The sequence below is a fragment of the Parasteatoda tepidariorum genome, chromosome 7 (genome assembly GCF_043381705.1).
Source record: "Parasteatoda tepidariorum isolate YZ-2023 chromosome 7, CAS_Ptep_4.0, whole genome shotgun sequence".
NCBI lineage: Eukaryota > Metazoa > Arthropoda > Arachnida > Araneae > Theridiidae > Parasteatoda > Parasteatoda tepidariorum.
The window spans coordinates 37,101,473-37,114,955 of record NC_092210.1 but is presented as its reverse complement, the minus strand read 5'-3'; the positions used below and the strand labels follow the sequence as shown (position 1 = coordinate 37,114,955).

At 33.3% G+C, this 13,483-nt stretch overlaps 1 protein-coding gene across 1 annotated transcript in view; it reads right to left on the bottom strand.

The window, feature by feature from the left end:
• LOC107455610 (von Willebrand factor C and EGF domain-containing protein) overlaps positions 1–9,970 on the bottom strand; it is a 25,296-nt gene extending 15,326 nt beyond the window's left edge. Inside the window, exons 1-2 of the mRNA XM_016073234.3 lie at positions 9,845–9,970; positions 6,074–6,217 (exon numbers count right to left, since the gene is read on the bottom strand). Of these exons, the coding sequence (XP_015928720.1) occupies positions 6,074–6,217; positions 9,845–9,896 (196 nt within the window). The 5' untranslated portion in view covers positions 9,897–9,970. The remainder of the gene's footprint in view (positions 1–6,073; positions 6,218–9,844) is intronic.
• Between the last annotated feature and the right edge of the window lie 3,513 nt (positions 9,971–13,483).

The following is a 13,483-nucleotide window of genomic DNA, read 5'->3' as shown; positions in this document are numbered from 1 at the left end:
AATACGAATTGCATCAGTTTTTTCCTTGTACTCTTCAATTTTATCGTATTCTTCAGATAAGTTTTCTGATTTGGCGTCAACTAATAATTTATATATTTCTTCATCTAATAATGCCAAATCGTTTGCAATACGTTCAAAAGAGGAAAATTTAATTTCAATATCTTTACGAGTACTTTTATTTTCCTTACACATCGCCAATAACTGATTATAACGTTTTGTAAATGTTCCACGAACAGGAATTCGTTTGGCGATAAGAGAATCCATAATTGCAGTCGCCAATTAATATTGCAAATGAAAACTAACCTTTAAAATCCGGGTCACCACAATGTTTCGTGCTTCCGATAAATCTACCCGATCTATCCAGCGATGAAATAACTTAAATTTACAAGAAATACCTGCGTACACATATTTACAAAAGCAACCATTTTATTTTCGTAGAACACATCTAGCACAACATTCTTTCTGTTGCCACTCACACTTTTCATATATACACAGGCTAAAAAATCGTTTTAGTTAATATTTACACTTTAAATGAATGACGTCATCTTATGAGAGTGACGTAACAATTTTATTTTATTTTATGGCTTCGAACAGCCGACCATATTCTGAGTTTACGACAATCAATATTCAACTCTACAGACTTGTAATTTTGAATCCAATCCAGAAAACAAGGGAACTTCTAGATCAAGTATTGGGACTAAATAGCCGTCGTGGAGACCTTTTTGATCGAATTCACCAGTATTTGCGTTACAGGGAAAGGAAAACTCCCGGTTAGTCTGACGTCAAGGAGATTCTACCCCATGATCCGTTTACCACTGAGGATATTTTATGCCAGCCCACTAGTCGGGGCGATTCGGAAGCAGAATTTATATCAAGTAGACACTGTTAGAATTCAAACCTGGTTCACTTCATTGAGAGACGAACGCTCTATACCCTGAAACGTTTAAATTTCCTATGCGAAATAATTTAAAATACTAATTTATTTGTACAGATTTTAATTTTCGTAAAAATAAAATCGATAGATGCTCCTCAAAGCAATCAAGACTTATTTCTCCTAATTTTACCGATCAAAGCCCTTATCCAAAAGAGGATAAGGTGTACTTACGTTGAATAAAAAGCGTTAATGAAGCGCAAATAAATATACAGAAATAGAGATACTATAGTTTCGATGCCATTAAAAAGGAACTTTGTCAATGTCTAAACACCAAATGAGACAAATTAAGAGACAAGCACGTGCAAAGTGATTTATCCAGTAGGAACAGCAAAAGAAACTTGAACCAAAATATAAAAGAAGAAGGTAGATCAGAGATAGATTTTAGGAGGTTTTGTGGGAACATTTTCAAACATTAGAAAAGAATAGAATACTAGAAAATCATCAAACTATTAAAGCTTTTCACTGTACTGAAAAATCCCCAAAAATCAAGATTGATAGATGAAAACCAGAAATGAGTAAATTTACTATTTATTTCAGCTCATGTATTTCAGCTCCATGGGGATTAACTCAAAGTGGAAACTTATTTGCCAAAGTAGTCCTAAAAATTCTCTATCGGATTCAAATCTGGAGATCTGACTGGCCAATCCCTCCAATGAATATCCTTACATTCCATAAATTCCTCGGCATGTTGAGGATTATGTGGCCATGCATATGCATTGTTTTTCATTAAAATAAAATCAAAATCAGCGGAGTTGTTAAGGAGCAAACACAGGGTTCAAAAAACGCACATCTGCATTCAAACCAGTAACATTACTTCTTTTCAACTCATGGGATAGAGGTTGTGTGGAAATAAATGCCCTGCTGAGACCATTCGCTTTCAAGGATTTCTCAGGTATGAGAGGGCAGGTAGCTAGCGTGTCCTTGGTTGATACTTTGATATGGAGAGGACTGGGGCCTTCGTCACGATCTGATAAATTGGCAATAATGTTGGCAAAAGTTTTATGGTTTGATAAACTCCTCATGATGGATGGACACAATTTCTAATGCCTTTAAAAGAGCCCCTGTTACTATTTTGAGTGCAAAAATGTGCTTTGAATCTCTTGTTTTTATGTTCAATTCTTTTCAAATTAGACACTGGAAATATGCTTTATTTTAACTTTTCGAAGACCATGCATCGATTTATCCGATGAAGTCAGAAATCCGATATCTATTTATCCAATGAAGTCAGAAATCCGATATCTATTTATCCAATGAAGTCAGATATCCGATATCTATTTATCCAATGAAGTCAGAAATCCGATATCTATTTATGCGATGAAGTCAGAAATCCGATATCTATTTATCCGATGAAGTCAGAAATCCGATAAACTTAGTGACCGGTTAAAATAAGAATATACAACATAAACTTTACTTCTGTACACAATGAAAAAAAAAAGTTTTTATTTTTATTAAACTCCATTAATTTCTTTTTATAACGTATTGAAAAAGGAATATATTTTATTTCCATTAAACTTTTGACGTAATACTACATATTTTATTACATATTTATAATTGCAATTATTTTGCCCATAAAAAATCAAATTATACAATAGCAGATTTGTAAACAGAAAAATGAATAAAAAACATTCATTGATGATCATAAATTCATTATTTGAAAGCATGTAAAAGCAGTAAAGTCTTATTACAAATGCGATTTAAACATTTGCTTTGATGATTAATTTTCCATTGTTACACTGCTTGAGTTCTAGTTTTGTTTCCATTATCCATTATAGAATCAACAAACCACATATATTTAATTAAATCTAATATTTAATATTATATTGCTCAGATATATTTACTTAAACAACATGTGTTTCATAGACATTTACTACGAGATACTTGTAGAAATCAGAATTACAAACGCAAACTGCGCGATTTCGAGAAACGTAAGAATGTTCCAGAAGTCATTTAACACGAATAATAATTTTATAGCTTGGTTCATATTATATTTCTTGAGTTTTATTTTTTACATTTCATTTTAAACCCCATTTTCTAGACTTAAGTGGTAAAATAAGAAACCTCACTCCAAATTTACGATGAGTATTAAATGGGTTTAATGGATTTCAGATTGTTTTCTTTAACACAACGGCCTAAAAAAATGAAGGAATGAGATTTTGAAAAATTGTATTGCTCGTGAAAGATTTAGTAAGGAAAATTTGCAGTTCGTTGAAAAGTTATATAGCACGCATGCTGAAAAATAAATGCTAACGAATATTTTTGATATTTTGATTGTCGTGCAGAAAAGTTCGATCGGAAATCGTCACACCCCTCTCCCAAGTAATAAGAAAAAAAATTATTTTTATAGACAAGAATGAAAAAGTTGCAGGTCTTCGCTCGTCTAGTTTTCTTATTTTTTATTTTATATCCGCCTCTGAACAGCCAACCTAGTTTTTGGGTTTACGACTACTAATGTTCAACTCCGTAGACTTGCAATTTTGAACCAATCCAGAAGACAAGGAAACTCTTAGATCAGTACCCCCAGAGGTTTGATTGGTTATGGGAACATGGAGGACTTTGTGACTCGAAAGATTTAGCATGTATCAGTCACCATTTACTACACGGGGAATCTTGGGGCTGGCGAGATCGAACCCACGACCTTTTGGACATGGGCCCAGTGCACTTCCAACCAGGTTGTCCCGGTCTGCTCGTCTAGTTTTGGACGGAATGGTCAAATAAGTGAAATTTAACATTAATATTTTCTATCATTCCTGATGAATATATCTCCTACGCTAAAACGAAAATCAGTTCCAGACAATGATATTAAAAGAGATATTAAAACCCATGCGATAAAAAAGCTAAAAACTACAATTTCAAGCGAAAGTTGCACACTGCAGCAGAAATTTCGCAAGGAAATTCAAACCAATAGCAAATTTTAAAGAAGAAAACAATTAAAATTATGAAAAAAATGAAAAATACAGTAATGACAACCGAAGCTGACCTCGTCAGGGGGTACCAGATGCGGAAAACATAAAAATTCAAAACCTTTTCTGTCGAGAAAGCACGACAGATGTCTAAAATTTGCTCTCTCTGTACCCCAAAAGTATTGCAAGAAGGCCAAAAAGAGAGGAAAAGAGAATACAAAGTACAAAAAGGAAATACAAAAGTAAAATATATAAATCGGCAAATACATCCAGGCAATGGCTCTAACAGTTTAACTATGTGTATAGATTTGAACTATAATTTTACTTACAAAACCTTATAAACCCATTAACGCATTTGACATTACATTCTAAACTAGCCCATAGAGGGACAAGGCCTACTGTGCCCATCTAAGTTTTCTTGACCTTTGGGTTCTAGGGTGCAGGAACAGATGTTCCGGTTGGGAGGTCAGCCCAACGAGACCCACTCAGAATTTATCGACCCACTGAAGGGATGAGAGGCTGCGTCGACATTGCCCGGTTCGAGGAATGAACCAAGGACCTGTGAAACGACAGCGCGAAGCGCTACCACTCAGCCATCAGGCATCAAATTACTATCTAGACAAATGAAATATTTTTTTCGTTTATATATTTTTTGTGCTTTCTTTGAACGGCATCAAACAAGAGTCAATAAGATTAATAATTCAGAAGTAGAAAGAGTTTTAAGTATATATGATACTATTTTTAACTTGTACTTTCGTATTTACCCTTTTTTTCTATACTATATATCCCACCTAGTATAATTTTGTTTAATACTATTCTAATTTAAAATAACACAAGAAACAGTACCGCTTTTGACTAGATAGAAGCAAGATATTAATGTCAGAAGTGTAAATACATATAAGTCAAAAATGCTAATTTTTATACCTAAAAATTCTTATAATTACTGAACTAATCGGCAAATTTACTCGCGTTTGGTCTCATTCAATTCAACGTAATAAATAGAAAAAAGACAATACTTCACTTCACTTATCTAGATAGCAAAGTCAGATACGTAAATAGGTACAATTTAAACATAATATGTTTTGTACATAAAATTAGTTTAACTTCTAAACTATCGTCTTGAACTTTTTCTCAACCGATTCATCGTCAGAAAAAAAAATACCTCATTTGTCTAGATAGTAATATTCATACTTTCTCCACTTTCTGCTCCTTTCCCCTCTTCCTTTCAAGTTTCGACGAACGAGGTCATGCATCTTCTTACCACTTAGTAGACTTAAAAAACTTCACAGTTTTTTGTTGAGTTAAACTTTTTTTGCCAGGTTTAAGACCAATTTTTACTGTGCTAAAAGCATTCTTTTGTCAATATTCTTAACTGATTCCTCACTCACTCAGTAGATACGAGTTAAAAAAAACTAAAATATGTTTTATTTTAATATGATGTTGAGTTCTAATTTTATATCTCCAAGAGACTCTCTTTATTTTTTAAAAAAGCTATTCATTCATTCGTAAGTCTTACATTTTATACTTCATGTTTTGTAAATTGTAGACTTTATTAAAAGTCAACAATTTGCAAATTAGACAATTAGATCTTGTTATTTAGATTTTGCACGGAATAAAAATAATTCATCTAAGTTTTAACGAAACTAGCTTAGCACTTACCCACAAAGCATAGCGTTGATAAACAAAAATGAAAAATAATTTTAAAATAAAAAGTGCACTAAATTGTAAATCTCTGCGTTAATCGAACGAAACTTCAGTCTATCGTAAATTGTCTATTTATATTGGCAAATTTAATGCAAATATCAACTGCAAAATTCCAGCAGATCACCGAAGTCAAGCATTACTGGCTACGGTCAGTGTGCGGGTAGGCAACCACTTGGATCAGCCTGCGTAGGGACCGAGGGTGTGCGGTATGGGTCCTCGTTAAACTGTTCTACCGTAAAGTGCTCGACTTCGCGTGCAGGTCGTCGGGCTACCGAAGCGGGGGTACCATCCCCTCTGCAGAGGATCAAAATTGCGATGGCATGTCGTCAGATCATCCTCAGGGATGTTTCCCAGACCGTCGCCAATAGCCCATTGTGCAGCTCTAGTGCGACGTTAATGAACAACAACTGCAAAATTCATGTGTTTTAGTTTTCTAAAATTAACTGGTACACTAAAACATTGGTGTTCAGTTATGTAAAAAAAAAAATTTGAATTCATTTTTTATGAATACTTCATAATATTATATGCAACTTACCATTAGCAAGAATTTTTTCTTCTTTTGGACATTTGTAAAACGAAGGACAACTAGTGTCGTTTTTGTAGACGGGTGTGCAATCTTTCACTTCATAATGTTGCAAATATCGTTTTTCACAAGTCAAATTAGTAGTCTGGTTTTCAACTATATTGGAATAAATGGAGAAAGTAAGATTCTCACGAGATAATATTAATTATTTACATTATTGGCATAAATTCATATTTTACTGATATTAATGGAACGTTTAAAATTTAATTTGGGACAAAATCTCGCGGTCGAAATCTCCCCGGATAAAATCTTACGTATCGCGTGAACAAAATATCTCGTGGACATAATATCACGATATGTTCAGCTACCGAATCGATTTTTCGAACTTCAAAAGTGTTTTTGAAATTCCTCTGGAATAACATACATCGATTAAGGATTATATTGAAAGGAAATAAGTTGTTATTAGGATTGTTAAAATTTTTGTATGCCTTGCATAGCAACATTAATCGCCAAACTATTTTAAATATCGACATAAACGTTCTTCTTCAAGCTTTTATAGAAATTTATGCTGCATTTTAGAAAACTGAATCGAGTTTTTCAATGCATCTTTTTCATTTATGCTTTTTTTTCCTTTTTTTTCTTCAAGCGAGATTGATTTAGTTCACGCGATATTTTGTCCTTGCGATAGTTTTTTCGTGTGAGATTTTGTCCCGCGATATTCTGACCTCGAGATTTTGCTTGAACTCCCAAAATGTTGCGCTTTTCTTATAAACGATCTGGCGTTCTCTGTTAACGCGTAGGTTGTAAGTAAATATTTCGCCTCTGGAAGTTCTTCGTTGGTTCGTTCTCGAAAATGCATGAAAGGGAATCACCTCACATGTTGGTCATGATCGATTTAAACAAAAGTATTATAAATCAGTGTACAGGAAGACGTTAGTAATGACATTAAAACAGGATTGCGACTGGAAAAAGAGAGAAGTTGAAAGACATATATTAAAAACGCTTTCGAGATTCAACTTACAGTTAAATCTGTTTTGATGTTTATTGCATTCACCTATCTTTATTCAAATTTGCCAGATTTTTATAGCGTTTTTTTTCTTACTATCGCATTTCTAGTCGTCACATAGCTTTTCTACTATCGCATTTCTAGCTTAAATATTAATTTGCGACCCCAATCTGTATATTTTTATGTTTTCATTTTTGGAAAGGATTCCAAAAATAAATATCAAGAGTGGTTCTTAATGAACACCCTACATACTTACTAACAGGTCAAAACAGCCTTGACTTTGTCTCTGAAGCAATATTTCCTTAAAAGTGAATTAACTCCAAAATTTTATTGCATTCAGAGACACTACTCCTATTCTTTTTATTATGTGTTCCCAGAATATTATTTTGCTTAATATCACGTATTTTGTTTCATTTAAAAGAGTAATAAAACATTTAAAACACGATTAAGCTTGTGTCTGTTTAAAATCTCCTGAGATACGTTACGCCCTCCTGGTATGGATTGGGACCCTTGGTCCCCATTCATGGTAAGCTCAATGCCAATGCCTACTGCACTATTTTGGATGGCAATGTGCTTCCTACGTTGTGGCAGTTTTGCGGGGTGGACCCCTGTTACTTCCAGGACGACAATGCCAGATGTCATGTTGCGAAGGTCACCAAGGCTAGGTATGGTACCAATGGGGTTCATCGAACGGACTGGTCTGCCTAGAGCCCAGACCTGAATTCTATCGAGAACCTCTGGGACGAGTTGGATCGCCGAATTAAGTGGAGTACTACCCGTCCAAAATCGTTGAAGGAACTTACATGTCCTCTCCAAGCCGAGTGGAAGAAAATACCACCAGCCGTCACTCAAGGACTTGTGGAAAGTATGCCCCGGAGGGTTCACGCTGTAATTGCCTCTCGTGGAGGCTCTACCAACTATTAATTATGAATAAAGTCTGTTTTTCTTTTCAATCACACGTGTCTAAATACTTATTGGTAGATAGTGTATTACGTAAAATATGCAGCATAGTAGTATATCATTAAAGAAAAGTTCCTTTTTTAAATTGGTGTCGATGATTCATTTTAAAATAAAAAATGAATAACCAGATATCTAGTTATATTAAAATGAATTTTATTTCTTAAAAATGTTCAAACTTTTGTCTACAGTTGGTAGGGTATTTGTAAATCAAAGAAAAAAAATTAAAAATCAGACTCAACATCAAACATTGTTAGAAGTGACTGCGGATGATGGTAGGAAGTTAATTTAAAAGTATATTAATATAATTTGAGTGTTATGTAATTACGGGTATTCTTTAATCAACGCCCCAAAATATTATCATTAGAATCCTTGTCAAAATGACATTAAAAATGTATACACGTGACGAATCGAATATAAATATTCTAGCGAGAAAAGAACAAAAACGTTATCGAAATATGTTAAGTCACACTCATGTGAGCTCAACATGGAAGAAGCAAAAACACCATCGAAATACAGGGTAAAATGAAAGGTCTCCTCTGGCCACAGGTGAAAAAAATTTGTTTGTTAATTGTCACTTATTTCACCGAAATTTCCCCACATTTGTTCCAAATCACTTGCATTCAACTTTCTGTGGTATTAATAACACGGAAAGGAAGATGGATTGGACAACCTGTCAAATTTCCATTTTGTGACGTAGCTAAGTTAACTGTTAATCGATCCTAAAGTCAAATAGCAAAGCATCCTCATAAAGGTCTTTTTCTTACTTTGAATATAAACATAAACAAAAACCGGTTCTGAAGCATGAGAAGAGGTTTTTCCCTTTCTCAAGCATACACAAAGCAGAGCTTTGCCGGTTGAGCATTACGGAGATAATCTTACTTATGAGGCAAACATAAACAATTACACCGAAATAGTTAAGATGGTCCGCCCCGTTCGTGTTATGCATTTATTCCTGGCAGTTCAGGTTGTTCAAGCTGGCTCGAAATTTCAGAGGAACTGAATTTGATTTTCAAAGGTTTCATTAATTTAGCAAAAAATATCAAAAGTTCACATAAATTTGTGTCTTTTTTTTATTATTCATTTATGACCGATAATATTTCAAAGTAATTTCATTAACACAATTTCATCATCATGAGTACAATTATTTTAGATTTGTTTTGAAACGAATAAATTCTACCTTTGTTAATAAACATAAATTTTATGTTGTAGTATTGGTTGAAATACTCAAACCTTAAATTTTATTAATTGAAATCGTTATATGCAATAACGAAATTTTACATAAATCTAAATGCAGAGATTAAATACACCGTAGTGTGTACAATTATTTGAGAAATGTTTTACAGTTCTAATAGATTTTTTTAATAGTTTAGCACTTTTAATTTTAAAAAAGTGACCTCTATTAAAAATACTTCGAAATATGTTTAATTATATTAAAAAAGAAAGGATAAACGATATTAAAACCAGTTTAATTGCCAGATGAAACTTCTAATAGTAGCCTTCCAGCTTGTCTCTGTTAATTTTAGCAGTCAAGCTGGTTTTTTACATCATTTTCGAGCTGAATTCTTTATATATGCGTTAAAAACTATCATGGAAGAACAAATTGTGCATGAACTTGTTGAACTTAAAGTGTAGTCTTACTTTTTGATAATACAATCCGTTATCTCTACTAAGAATTTTGAATACGGAATTTTAAAAATATACAATGTACTAGTACAATTTTTAACTTTTCAAAAGTTCAATTTTGATGTTTCAGATTTATAAAAAAATATTCACCAACAACAAATATAAAAAAATTCAAATATTTTCATAACATTTACCTCCTATAACGATTCCAAAAAATCCAGTGAGGATCAACAGCAGCACCCTCATGCTTATAATGTAATTAGAACATTAGTAGAAACTCCACAATATTCAGCAACTTTTCGGATACTATCTTTCACATAAAATAAGGTCATAAAACATTTTGTAACCACGGATCATGCAAACAAATATGTTTTATTACCTATCTAAATACGAAACAACTGCTTATTCTATTTACCTAGTTTAATTTAGGAACTCAAAATCTGTTTTCGATTTAGAACAAATGTGGTCTTTACTTTTCTCTTTTCATAAAATAGACTGTTGTTCGTGAAAATTAAGAATAATTTTAACTAGATTAATTGTTGGGTTATAAAAAAAATCAGGAATTATTTTTCTTTTACAAAAGCATTGCAGCAACATTTATTTTTAAATGCTACCTGCAATAAAACGTACGCACAGAAATTTAGAAAAGACCTCAGAAAAATAAATCAATTAGTGTTTAAAGGAAGAATAAAAATATTTAAATAAAATAATATGTTTAGCAATAAAATGATATAAGAACAATAAACTCTAATTGAAATTTTAAAAAAAATTATTTTATACACTAAAAGGCCGTACCGTTAGAGAAAATTGGTTGATTATGATAAATTTAGATTATCGTGTGTAGGCCGATATAAAAAAATAACTTAATGAGGTTTAAAAGAAATGAGGCTAAAATGCTTAAATAAAATAAATGAATTAAAGACAAATTGATAATAAATACAATCAACGCTGACCATCTAGATCAGTGATTCTCAACCTTTTTTTTGTCGCGGCACACTTTTAAAGATTTCAAAAATTGACGTATCTATACACTTTTCTTTTGTTTAAACTTCACTTGTAATAAAAAGAGCATTGATTTCTATTATATCATTTCTAATATTTGGCGGCACATTTTAAGAATTTGGCGGCACACAAAAGTGCCGCGGCACAGTGGTTGAGAATCACTGATCTAGATTATCGTGATCTAGACTATAGTGATCTAGACTATCGTGAGTTGGGTTCTATTAATAAATCAGTGTTGGAGTAATTCTGAGTATAATTAATCATTATTTGGAGGAGTTGAACTTTTAAAACCAGTGCTTTACATAGTGATCTAGTAAGAACTGTGGTGCCTCAGGGGATAGAGCACACGCATCTCAATGAGGTAACCAAAGTTCGAATCCCAGCGATGACTGATCAATATGAATTCTGAACTCAGCTGGCACCGAACACGGTGCTGAGGTAAAATATCCCCAATGGTACAGTACTTGATCTAAGAGTTCCCTTGTTCTGCTGGTTCCGTAATGTGAGGTTTCACTGTATAGTGTATATATATATATAATAACAGGGCTCCAATTATATATAAAGAGAGAAAAAAAAACACGGAAAAAATAAATAACTTTTTTTAAGAAACAAATTATATAAAATAAAATATTTTAAAAGATTTAAATAAAAATAAATAAGAAGCCGGAAAAAAAAGATATAATCTCGTCATCAGTTCACACTTTTATATCCGTAAAAAAGTGTCTTCTAACATTGTCTTAATATAGCCAAAGCAATATACGAGTATCAATGCAATAGTGTGGGAAGCACCAAAAAAATTTAAACGATAACAGAACAAATTAAACAAAAATAGCGCAATATAACATATCAAGCAAAAAATTCAAGGAAATACAGAATAAAAATACAAGGAAATAAACAAAATGTAATTTATAAAGCGAGTAGCGAATTCATATGTCCTTTGCTCTCATCTTTCAAAAATAATTTAAAATGTTTTCGTAACAAATTTGCCAGATTACAAAATATGAATATGGATGCGTAATTAGAGAATAATGATATCATTTTATGGAGCGTTCTTAATGAAGTACAAAAGCGCGATTGATTTGTTAGTTATCTTGGATTGGCCTGAAACATGATGAGCATAAAATAATAGTAATTTATATACTGGATTATTCAAAGTTTGTGATTAATAAGTGTGATCTGTGATGGTTCAGGGGAGAGAGAGCTCGCCTTCCAACTATCAATATTCGTAGCCTCGTAGTTTTGAGCCTAAAACAGCAGACAAGTAACTCCTGGCAGCTGGTGGCTTGGGGGATAGAGAGTTCGTGTCACAATGATTTGATCCGGGTTCAAATCTCAGCGATGGCTGTTCGAAACAAATTTCACACCCTGCTCGCACCAACCACAGTGCTGAGGTACAATATCCTCAGTGGGACACGAGGGCATGAGTAAGAGTCCCCTTGTTGTTGGGCTGACGGTGGGAAGTTTCATGGTTTTCCCCTTCATGTAAGGCAAATGCGGGTTCATTCCATTAAGAAGTCCTCCACGAAGGCTAGTTTTCCAGTGTTTGATCTAGGAGTTCCCTTGCCTTCTGGGTTGGGTTCAAAATTATAAGTTTACGGAGTTTATATATAGGAAGTTATAAAGGTAAGGAGCATTGGTAGTTGTAAACTCAGAATTTGGTTGGCGGTTCAGCGCCATTTATAAAATAAAGTAAAAATCATCTAATATGGAAAACCACTAGGACGGGCAACAAATTATAATAAAAGGAAAACTATGCTATTTTGACAGATTTCATTGCGTCTTTCTAAGTCATTCAATTTTGTGCATGATATCGCAGTGTTAAGATGAATCAATTAATTCTTGACATTTTTTCAACCCAGTACGAATGACGAGTATTCTGCTAAAAAAATAATTAAGTGACTACCTGCCCTAAAACGATGGTGCATATTTCAAAATCTAATACGGATTGCTTGGAAATGATAGCCCTTAACATATTTGATAATGTAAAAATTTCATTTGATTCAAAAACTATAAAAGCGCAGAAAGTCGACGTGTTTCGAGATCTCGAAAATAAGGGCCAATTTTCTAGACTCACCAGACATTTACGCCTTGATAGTCTTGGAAATGACCGCCTATTTCTAAGCCCTCGAAACATACCAACTTTTCAAATTTTATAGTTTTTTAATGAATTAAGATTATACATTATCAAGTTTTTCATGCCGTTTTATTTTCTTTCATTATTCTGTGGCGCCAGGCATGGTGCGTAGGCGCCAAAAGAATCAACGGGATTACAAACACACGATCGGCAACCTTGGAACTGCCCCAGTATTTAAGAAGCTTCGAACTTTACTCAGTCTCTATCGGATTTCAATAAATTGTTCGATATTGATATAATCAGTGATAATTCGAATTTCAGCCCAATTACCGCCTTTTTATGCTCAGACTGCATACTATCAAAATACTATTAACTTTATCATACAACTCTACTCAAGGGGATCTCCCCAATCCAAAGATGATTTTCCCTTCAAAACTAAAGATTTACTCCTTAAGGACTTGACTTGTTGTTACAACATACTACAACTTCAAAGATATATAGGACCTCCCAGAATACAACAAAACAGAATCGATGAATCGGTTAGTGGCGCTTCGCGCCAAACGCCGAGATAACCCCAATATCCAGCATCCAGCATACTCAGTCTCTATCCCACACAGTCTTACTTAATTTTTATGTTTCTGTTTTTAGCTTGTTATGTTCAGTTGTTAAATAAATGTTTAGTTTATTGTTGTCATAGTTGTCTTCAACTTAATATGAGAGGGTTCCTGCCCCTCAATTGGTGACCCTTGTGTTTATT